This window comes from Montipora foliosa, chromosome 1 (assembly GCF_036669935.1).
Source record: "Montipora foliosa isolate CH-2021 chromosome 1, ASM3666993v2, whole genome shotgun sequence".
NCBI lineage: Eukaryota > Metazoa > Cnidaria > Anthozoa > Scleractinia > Acroporidae > Montipora > Montipora foliosa.
Window position 1 is genome coordinate 16,553,535 of NC_090869.1, and position 11,250 is coordinate 16,564,784.

An 11,250-nucleotide genomic window follows, 5' to 3' on the forward strand; every position below is an offset into this window, starting at 1 on the left:
ATTTTTTAAGGATATGTCATGATGATTATGATGATATAACAGATTTTGCGACGTCTTGCCCTTACTGTAAACTCCTGTTTGTATTGTAGCTTGTTGCAGATTTTCCTTCGCATTTATTTATTGAAATGTCCTTCGAAAATAGTCGGAAATGGCATTTCTGAGACCCTAAATTTCAAAATCTTCTGGGGGAGCATGCCCCCAGAGCCCCCTAAAGTTATAAAGTCTCTGTTACGAACCTGAAAGGCCCATCAGGCCATCGCTTATCTCCTGTTTCCGTAGCATGAAGTGACTAGGAGTATTTCTACTCCCCCCTGGATGGGATGCTAGTCCATCGCAGGGTTACCCACAGCATTTTCCTGGGTACCCATTTATACACCTGGGTGGAGAGAGGGACCGTGAGAGTAAAGTGTCTTGCCGAAGAACACAACACAATGTCCCCGGCAAGAACCCGAACCCGGACCACTCGATCCGGAGTCGGGCAATCTGACCATGAGGCCACCGCGCTTCCCCTCTAAAGCTATAGCCACTAGAAAATGTCCTGCCGAACATTGTCCATCATAATCAAACTGGTTTTATAGAAGATCGGTATATCGGTGAAACAGTTCAATCAATTTTCGACATAATGGACTTTACAGCCAAACAAGATACTCCCGGTTTATCGATCTTCATTGATTTCCGGACGGCCTTTGATAGTTAAGAACGTAATTTTCTTCAAAGATGTTTAGAATCATTTAATTTTGGTCCAAATTTTATTCGTTGGGTAATGACTTTTTATAAAAATATACAAAGCTGCGTTATTAACGATAGCATCACCTCTAATTACTTCACAATTGAACGAGGAGTTAGGCAAGGAGATTCACTTTCTCCATATCTTTTTGGAGTGGCCTTTGAAACTTTGGCTATTGCAATTAGACAAATTAAATTCAACAATAAAAGGCATCACTATTGACAAGAAAGAAACAAAGTTACTCCAAAAGCGGCGCAGACGACACAACGGCAGTTCTCTCGAACATTAACTCAGCTCAAACTCTTTTCATGCTGCTCGACGATTTCTAGACGCTCTCAGGTTTTGACGTTAATCCCACCAAAACGGAAGGAATGAGGATTGGATCTTCAAGAGAAATTAAAACGAAACTCTTTGGTATTAATTTAAATGACCAAATGAACCAATTAAAGCCCGAGGGGTTTATTACTCTTATGATCAAAAGTCACTCCTCGAAAAAAAACTTCATAGAGAACCTGGACAGTGTTAAAAGACTTATAAATCTTTGGTCTACAAGAGGTCTCTCTCTCTATGGAAAGGTAAAAATTTAACAAATAGATTCCATGTTGCCGTGCGTCTGTTCAGTAATAAATCATAGATGACGTCCAAATGTGGTAAAAACAAAAAAGTGGCACACGAGTGTGTGCTCGACCGTGAAACCGTGGCTCAATATAATATGGAATAACAAAGACATTCATATAGATAATAAACCAATATTCTATAAGACATTTTTCGAGTTTGGTATTACGCAAGTAACTTACCTTCGCTTTGAATTAAATGTTACAGAGCCGTATCATATTATTACAAAAAGATGACGAAAGCAAATATTTTGGTTTGGGCAGGTCTCAGATATGCTGTACCGTCCCACTTAATTTCAAAATCCAAAAGAAATAATCGCACTTTTTTAACAATGCCACCTTGATTATTGAAAACAGTGTTTTTGATATTCTCATGAAAAAATCAAAAGACTATTATACACTGTTGATAAGTAAAAAAGCACAATTTTCTAATAATTCTTTATTTCTTAAATGAGAATCAATTAAGAAAAGTGTTCTTCTGCAGCATATTGTGTGTTCTGAAGCTTATGTTAAGGCCTTTCAATGTAAGGTCCTTACTTTATTCTATACGCCAATACCAAATTATGTAAGATAAATTCTCTTTTTGTAAGCCTGAACCAGAAACTCTATTGCACTTTCTTTTTAACTGATTATGCTCAAAGCTTTTCTTGAAAGATTTTGAATTTTACTTTTACTCTTTATCAAAAGAATTTGTTCATCTTAGCTTGCAAGATGTACTAATAGGCATTATAACTTCAGAATGCCCCTTGCTAACTTATTTCTTGTTGATAGCCAAACTGTATCTACGGGATTGCAGAAGATCTCAAATACTTCCAAGCTTACCTGGGTTTAAGATAAAGATCAAAATTAAATATAAATTTGAAACGAAAGAATATATGTGCACTTAGAACAAAACTTTAGATCAATTAAAAAAAATGGGGGACAATTTGTCCCGTGTAAACGATAACTTCTAAGTTTCGCTTCCTTTGTAGCTTTCTATTGCCTTTGTGATTGTATTTTATCATAAATGTATCGTACAGTACGTTTCACCTAGTATTGTAAGTCGTGTAATGATATTGTAAGTAACCAGTTATACGGCGTAATTAGTACGTTGTTTTTTGTAAGTAATGTTTTTGTAAGTAATGTTTAGTAGTAAAAAAAAGAGCACATAATTAAAATTATGTACTTCCGCGATGGTTTGAAGGTGGATCAAACCAGTATCAACATTTTGGAGGAATTAGGGAATGTCTTATTATAAGGATTAAGTCTGTAATACTGTTTCACGTAACGGCAATCTTAAAGTTCCAGAACACCAATAATCGCTTAACAAGATGCACTCATCGATGTGACGTAACAGGTTACCATAGCGACAAAAGGGCCATGTCAGTAAAATTTTCCAATTGTGAAGGTAGCTCTGAATCTGCCCCAGAAATATTTTCAACTTTTGCAGAGAGTTTGATCTGAGCCTGTTTAACCACTTTTCATAAATAGGGATCACCGAGTTCGTTTTTCAGATGTAAGCTTTTAAATACAAAACAAGACGCCTATCCGTGGAATGCGCAAACAGTTAACACAAATTGTCCAGTTACAGTGAACTTCAACTACAGGTAAACTTCGCAAAATGGTGAGAGATTACCAGAAAGATAAATCTGTAATATAACTTGAAGTTGTTTGTTGTAAAAACTCATTGTTTATGTTACTAAATTTGCAAATGCAAACAACGAAGCTCTATTAGCGGGTTATCAGGATACGGTTCTTTTTAATATATTTATTTTTTTGCAGGAGACTTTATTCAAATCCTACACTTTTACTTGCTTCTTTAACTCTTCAGGAGATTCAAGTTGTCGTTGCGTAATATGTAGCTCTAATAATACCCGGTATTGTTTTGGTATCGTAAGTCATTACAGTGCCATGGTAGATATCTTTGCTAAATACCCCCTGAGAAGACACGTGGTTCAGTAAAATACTAAACCAGAAAAGACTAAAGAAAATGAAAGGAAGTCGAGAAACATTTGGGGCCAAGGCTGACATATATGTTGATCATTTACAACTTCTTTTTCACTACAAGCTAAAGCGTACTTTGAGCTTCTGAGAGCTTTCCAAAACCAATGTTCACTCAAGTTATCTCCTTTCCGGCGGGGTTAGTATCTGGATGGGGGACGTCAAAATATTCGACTTGCAGTCAGGAACACACGACCAAAAGTTCTATTTTAAAGCTCAAAAATGCGAACTAAGCAAGGTACAGATTTTGCTAGCCTGCTTTATGCAGGTATCAATGTTTAGACGGAGAGGGAGAGGGGGGAGGGGGGAGGGGTACGGGCAAAGGTGCGGCATTTGAATTTTCTTGAAATTTTTTGGTTAAATTCCCGACCCTTGTGCCTGGAAAATAGTTTAAATTTGATAAAATATACACACCTGGCCGCCGTTCAAACGATGGATAGCACTATCCGCCGCCGGAATAAATCACTATACACTGGATAACTCAATTGGCTTGCCTTGTGTTTATCCGGTCGATAGGGATTTATCCGGTGGATAGCGCTATCCATCGTTTGAACAACCGGGGCCAGGTGATAATAATTGTAGCTTTCTCTGAGGAGTTTCAGGGCCCAGCAGCAACAAGATTTCAAAAAGGTCAAATCCAAATCGAATTTCTTCTGCCCGAAGAAATATCAAAAAATTGAATCCAACTGACAGTTGAAAGGTCATTGAACAAACTTAGATGATTATCTTGGTTACTCCTTGTGAATAAAACTGGTTTTAAGGTCAGCAAAGTAAGCTAAGTTTAATCGTGACACCGCTCCATGATTTATAATATCTGCAACCAGTCAGTTCAACGATTACAAAACTAAAGGCTAAAAATCCAGCTTTGGTTTTACCAAAATTGAATTACAATATTATTCAAACAACCTTTACATTATACTGAATACCAGATGGAAGCCTGTAGCGGTATTGCACTATAAAAATATAATAATTAATGCATGCCAACTTCACACATACCGATATTTTCCAAGATGGCGTCTCCTGGAACACCAGTTTAGGACCCAGTACTCTGCACGGTTAAATCCAAATGGCCCCAGTCCTCTGCACGGTCAAATTTAAATGGAGCCACATTTGTGGTCAAATTCCCCAGAGAGGGGACAGCAGAAGTGTTCAAATACCGCACCTTTGCCCCTACCCCCCCTCTCCGTCTAAACATTGATAAGTAAAAGTAAATAAATATTGATATGTAGTTTTTAAGGAGAGAAGAAGGAACTTTTAGGAAGTGTCGATCGAGAATAGAACATGTACAATTTGCCCTCAGCAACAAAAATTTGCGAGATGAAAACATCATAAATTATGTGCCACGAATATAAATAGTTAGGTACCATCAGCGAAAAGGTTTCGGGAGATTTTTGTTACCTTCAATCAGAGTTCAATTTTGCTATTGTTCTTTCGGTCGCGCAAGTAAAATCGCAAAATCGAAAGTGACATCGATTTTAGCGGCCGCCCGTGATCAAGTTACCTTGCGTGTGTAATAGTGACAACTCACGAAACAAAGGATGCATCTGTGACAAAATGACGGCAAGGCACCGCTTTTTTGTTAGTTTGCTTTTTTTTTCTTTCAAGTGTCATAAAGTTCAGCAAGATACATGTGCGAATTTAACACAAAGATCACTATCGTTGATACTAGTCTAAGTGTCGGCTGAAGTTAAGCTCCTCCGAATGAGGTTAGTACTTGGATGGGGGACCGCTGCGAAGTCCCTGTGACGGCGATAGCTAATTCGCTTTTTTAAACTTGATTTAATTTTTTATTTTGTTTGCCATTGAAAGCTATTTTCTTATTTTCTTTCTACTTCAAAACGGCTGAACAAGAAATATTGGAGTATTCGTTCTACGCAAAATAATGTTCACAGTGGAACACACAAGTACGAGGCAAGATCTAGAAATAACCACGTAATAAAGGGTATTTTTCTATAACTGTTTTGTTGTCATGGTATCCTATGGCGTCATTTGGATGAGAGCAACATCTAAAGCAATCATGTGTGTCTCATATGGTACCATAACTTTGCCGTTAAGTAAAACAGTTGGGTAGATCCAATCCTTCCAAATAATGTTTGTTGAAGTGTTGAAACTGAGTTAAGCCCCCTTTAAGTTAAAATATAAGGTAGAGGAACAGAAGAGGTATCAGGTACATATTACAAGACATTGTTCGATGCTTCGTCGCACTGTCGGCATCCATTGATACCAGCCTCAGAGCTGACCAAACTATCGACGAAAAATATAGTGACTTTGCCTTTATCTTTACTTCTTACGATAACTTGAACGCGTGACCGGCTTAGTTTGCACAATACAGTTATCCAAGAAAGTCTTTGGATAGGACTGGGAACTACCAAGTTCACGAATGTGATTGGCTGAAATCGATATTGACCGCGGTCTAGATTTTCCCATCTAGACCGGCATCTGGACCGGTAATGTTTTGCGGTGAAAAGATGCAAACTAAAATGCAAAAATATTGAGCATTTTCTTCTACCAATATTTATTTATGGAAGTGCAAAACAGCATGATGACAAAAGAGACAACAGAATTAAGTTCAGCTCATCGCCACTCATCGCCGTTCGCAAGCAAAATGTCAGTTAGTACAAACCAGTTACATTAAACGAATTAAATTGTTCTTGTTTGCCATATAATAAACATCTTATTAAGCGAGCTTAGTCAGTCTGTATGGGAGAATCTTGACCTCGGTCGTGTGTAAAGACCTCACTGTGTTCGGTCTGTACTCACGACCTCGGTCAAGATTCTCCCATACAGACCTCATTCTCGGTTAATAATATAAGAGCTAAGTAAAACGCTAATATGAGAAAGTAGAAAAATGTAAAATTAGGATGTGTAAGGCATGAAAAGCTGGATCCAATGCATGGGGCATTCCATTTATCTATTTTAAATTGAGGTAAAACTCATGTAACACGTTAAAGTCGAAATTCGGTTTCACGTTATCAAGATATGTTTGTACATTATAGCTCTTTTTTTTTAGAAGGAAAACTCGGCAACTACACTCTAGTAGATAACATTTGAACATCAGTTTTACAAAGTGAACTGTCACGCTACAGTTGTTATATACATATGTTCCATAATTTCTAATATATAAAAAATAAAAAAATGCTTATAAATGCTTTCCTTGTAGTGGAAGTACACTTAGCTATCAAGCTAGTTTACAGGCACTCCACTGTTAACAAGGTGAAAGTAACAATTCAAACTTAACAGAAACATTATTAAGAACCCCAACTGACGGAAGGCAACCAGTTGGCTATTTACAAAGCGTGGTAGAGTTGAATCCGGAACAACCGGAAACAAATCCTAACCAGAGGTTAGAACGGGATTTGAACCCGAAGCAGCCGCATGTAAACCCAACGCCCTAACCAATGGACCACACTGCCTCTAATATTTAACAGCTTACTAAAAAACCTGTACTTTCAGGATGTTGCTGAGGCTGTGCATCGACTGAGAGTTTTTTCAATCGACTATTAATAATACAATAATAATACAATACAACCTTTATTTATACACGTTATTAAAGTCAAATCTAAAATCTTGTGGGGTCGTGTACAAAATTACAAATTAGTGATAATAACATTGGCATTTTATTTTCATTCAGGAATTAAATTCTTGAACATTGCAAACGTTAAACGTGACTTTCGCGTATTTAAATATTGTAAAACAAAATATCCGCCAGGTAAAAATTAATGTTAAAAAAAACTTAACGGTAATAACTTTTACATGCATGATATTTTACCTTTTGCCCATTCATTCAAGCCATAAAAGAGATTTTGGCTCTCTTGGTTCTAACTCCTTGAGAGTGTAAAGGCTAAGAGAGACGAATGACAACTGAGAAGATAACTTTTCACATTTAGTCCTTCATCACATCTCAGATCTAACAATGTTTTATTGCTTGAATACTAGGTGTTAAAAGTGTTATCCGAAAGGAGCACAAACTTGAAGGGAACAAACTCACCGTCATGGCGTACTATCCTTTCCTACACAACATGACGAAGAAGAAAACGGACATCCAACTTGATCCTAATGTCCTAAATTTCATTCAGAGAAACCACGATCGTGAGCTACAAGAGGTTTCTAAGGAGCTCAAAATTCAAATTGAACATCCAAACAATCCCGAATCTCCAGTCATCATTTCGATTTCTCCCGCAGACAACAGAAAAGATTCCAATCAGTCATGGGATGAAAGAGTGGAGGACTTAAAAAACTTCTTGGAAAACTTCCAGAAATCTCATCTTGATATCCCTTCCGAAATCTTTGATGAGATAGTAAAGAGATGGAAAGCAGATGGTTCTAGTGACGGATCATCAGATTTTCTGATTTCATTTGATAAGCATCGAAGACTCGTTCAGGTTACTGGAAAAAGACTGTGCGTTGCTGCAGAAATGCATAAAATAGAAGAGTTAACTCTTGCAGTTAAGGAAGATAGAGAGCTCATGAAAACCGTAGTTGAAGTGGTTGAAGACAACATTCCGGAATCTAGGCTGAAGCTGCTCGAAATGTCCGGAATTTGTGAAAAGCTTCGAAATGATCACCAACATTTAACCATCTCTGTCGACAGCACCGGGCAGAAGTTATTTTTGAAGGGTCCTAGATGTCTTCTCCAAGAAATAAAAATTGAGATATTCAAATTTATTTCAAAGATAGTGGATAAAACTACTGAATTGCCTGGCAAGGTAGTAGACGTTTTGAGGAAACCTCAAGTTTCAAGATTTATGCTTGATCTTCTCAAAGAAAAAGCCATTGGTGCGGTGCTTCTTTACGATCAAAGCCAAGTCTCTAATGAAGTCACTGTGGTTGGTGTTGATTCCATTAATGCAAAAAAGGCAGAGAAGATACTGCTGGATACTGTTCGAGAAAGGAGTCTCCCTTTGACACCTGAAAACGCTGCGATCTTTCAAAGTAGTCGTTGGAGAAATTTCAAGCACTCACTTGCGCCGAATTGCATGGTACAAGTATCTGAGGATATCTTTTGCAGCACCGTTTGGATATGTGGGATAGCACGTTATGTTGACGAGTGCTTTGACAAGGTCTCTGGTTTTTTGGAAAGAAACACAGTACGGTATCAAAATCTTTCTCTCCGAAGTATGAAATCCCAACCTGGAGGAGATAAAGACGAAGCTCGCGGATTATCCCATCGACACGAGAATCACCCCGAACAGAGAAGCCATCGAGGTCTCTGGTACTAAAGCTGGACTACAAAAGCGTTTGCTAGAAGTTTCGTGCTGTACTTATTGATTCTATCCGCAAACGCTCAGTTCAAGTCGACAAGCCCAGGATGAAAAAGTTGTTTACGAAAGAAAAACAGAGAGCAAAACACCGTTGCAATATCATTGCTAAGGAGAATGCCGAGGACCATTTTGGAGCTCACAAATCGATCAGTCAAGAAGAGTTCAGGGATCCACGCAAGAACTCGTTTGCAGCTATGTTAAAAATAAACAAGGCAAAAAATCTTTATCTTATAAGGTGATATCACAAAAGATCGGAGAACGTGGATGTCATTGTCAATGCGGCAATTGGGGAGTTGAAACACATCGTAGGCCTTGACGCAGCTATCTTGCAAGCAGATTGTAAAGAAATTCCGGATGAATGTGCCTTACACGAAAGGGATAAAGGCCTTTTCTTGAGGGCCAAATTATGGTTTCTACAGCCGGGAAGTTAGCATGTAAGAAGGTTATACATGCCGTTGGGCCAAGATGGGATTATGAGGCAAGTAAACTGGTCAGAGACAGTGACGTGGAAACAAAGCAGGAACGGTATCTAAAATATGCAGTTACAAAATCACTTGAAGAAGCGATGAAATACAACTCAATCGCTATTCCAGCCAGTAGCGCAGGGGTATTCGGCTTTCTGCAAGACCTCTGCGCTAAGGTCACTTTAGATGCCGCCCTTGAATTTTGCGAAGAGAACTCTGCGTGCAGCCAATCAGAAGTCCATGCCATCAACAACTATTGTGACTAAAACACCACACGAGTACATACAAGTAACATGCGAGTACACATGAGTAACATACGAGTACACAAGACTAAATATGGTAATATAAAGTTTATTTAACAATTATTCCTCGAGCCCGAATGGGCTCTGAGTCAATAGCCCATGAGGCCGAAGGCCGAATGGGCTATTGACTCAGAGGCCATGAGGGTGAGAGAAATAATTGTTTTAGTAAAATCCAACTAGTTGGTCAAAAAAATATCGAGACAAAACATCTTTCGCTAGTTAAAGCTAGACTTAAATTGTTGTTTTGGTTTTCAAAGCCGGCGCTTTTCGCTACTAGTGGGCTATAACAAATAGCTTACTAGTGGCTCAACCAATCAGAACGCAGCATTGATAATAGACCACTAGTTGGATTTTACTAAATACTAATACATACAAATGCAAAGGAGCAACATACGATGACAGGAGGGTCATAAACATGAAATATACCATTTTTCACATTTCATTTTCACATGTGCGCCTTGCATACGGCGGCTGTGCCCGCAGTACGAGCGGCAGTCAAAACTTAGCTGTCCCACCGAAACGACACGATAATAGCCTTTTTCTTCGAAGCTAACAAATTAAAAGGCAATGCTAAAGTTGCCTTGGCCTCTTCTAATAGTTAAGTTGAAAATTCCAAGTTTGGTTTAATTTGACGAGGAACAGCATATTCTGCTCAAATAACACAGCTATTACCCTACCTGGCGACACTCCACACTGAACTACGCGCGAGTTGCCATGCCGGAAGCCGGTGGCCCATTTTTGACGCCAAAGTGCAAGCTTGGAGTCACAAAACGTTTCATATTTTTCACTTTTTACAGTTTGATATGGTTTTGGAAATTATAAGTCCCTTTTCCTTAATATTTAATGCCATCTTCAGTAACTTAAGGAGATAAAAAACATTAACGTCTTTAAATTGCTGAATTGAGAAGTTCAAGATGAATGGTGAACATTTAACTGAGGCCCTGTCTGTATGGTCTCGGGTACCCAAGAAACCCTCTCCCTGAGTTACCCTGCGCGAGACATTTTTCCACTCACTTGTTTAAAAATCATATCAACCGTTTACATGACGTGGGCGAGACAACTCGGAAGGGCGAGACAACTCGGGGAGGCGAGTTGTCTCGCCTCATTTTTTCGCATGCTATCAGTTTGGCTCGACTACCCGAGACGAGACAGCAAAATCTTAAATGCGCACGCATAAAATAAAAAACCGAGAAGCAACAATTCGGTGGGCTTATACACGTTGGTAGCGTTTGCTTTCGAATGAAAAGGTTTTTCCCGCCAAAATCCTCACCGCAGTCAACGGAAACTCTCGATTCAAAAACCGGTCAGTGTAAATCGTAAACTGCAGACTGCAGACCGGGGATAACATAAGGATAAAATGAAGAGTGTTCGTGATAACAGGCGTGTTTTAACCATCGTAGAGTTTGGCTCGAATGAGTATGTTTTTTAAGGATCTGCCCTTTTTGTACGAAACGCTCGGGAGATCTTTAAATACTTCGCTAAGTTGCGGTTGTTGTTGGATTGAATGCCATTTTTGCATTAATGAGTATTTGTTTAAGATTATGTCCCATTGGGCGGTATTGTGTGACGAACGACAAGATTCGTACGTACCTTGTCCAAATCTCATTTTTGCATGTGAACAATTGGGTGTACGATAGTTACACTTAAAACTGCACAAAAAAGCACAGAATACTAATTGCAATTCCGAAAGCCAACCTCTCATGTTTGGCTATCTTACGGCAAACAACAGCGCTATTCCATCAAACACACTATCAATGTAGAAGAAAAGAACACTACATGGTGTAAATGTAACATTGTAGCTCCAAGAAGAAACACAGCATCAAGCTGTGTACAATAGGATCGAACGCTACATACTCACTTTTCGCGAGTGACAAACCAAGCAATAAAATTGCAGGATTTTCG

The 11,250-nt window shown here is 38.6% G+C and overlaps 1 protein-coding gene across 1 annotated transcript in view; it reads left to right on the forward strand.

Moving 5' to 3' along the window:
- The window catches only part of LOC137975483 (uncharacterized), a 34,099-nt gene extending 23,873 nt beyond the window's left edge, over window positions 1-10,226 (forward strand). The window contains exon 2 of the mRNA XM_068822604.1: window positions 7,258-10,226. Within this exon, the coding sequence (XP_068678705.1) occupies window positions 7,258-8,540 (1,283 nt within the window). The 3' untranslated portion in view covers window positions 8,541-10,226. The remainder of the gene's footprint in view (window positions 1-7,257) is intronic.
- The last annotated feature ends 1,024 nt before the right edge of the window (window positions 10,227-11,250 follow it).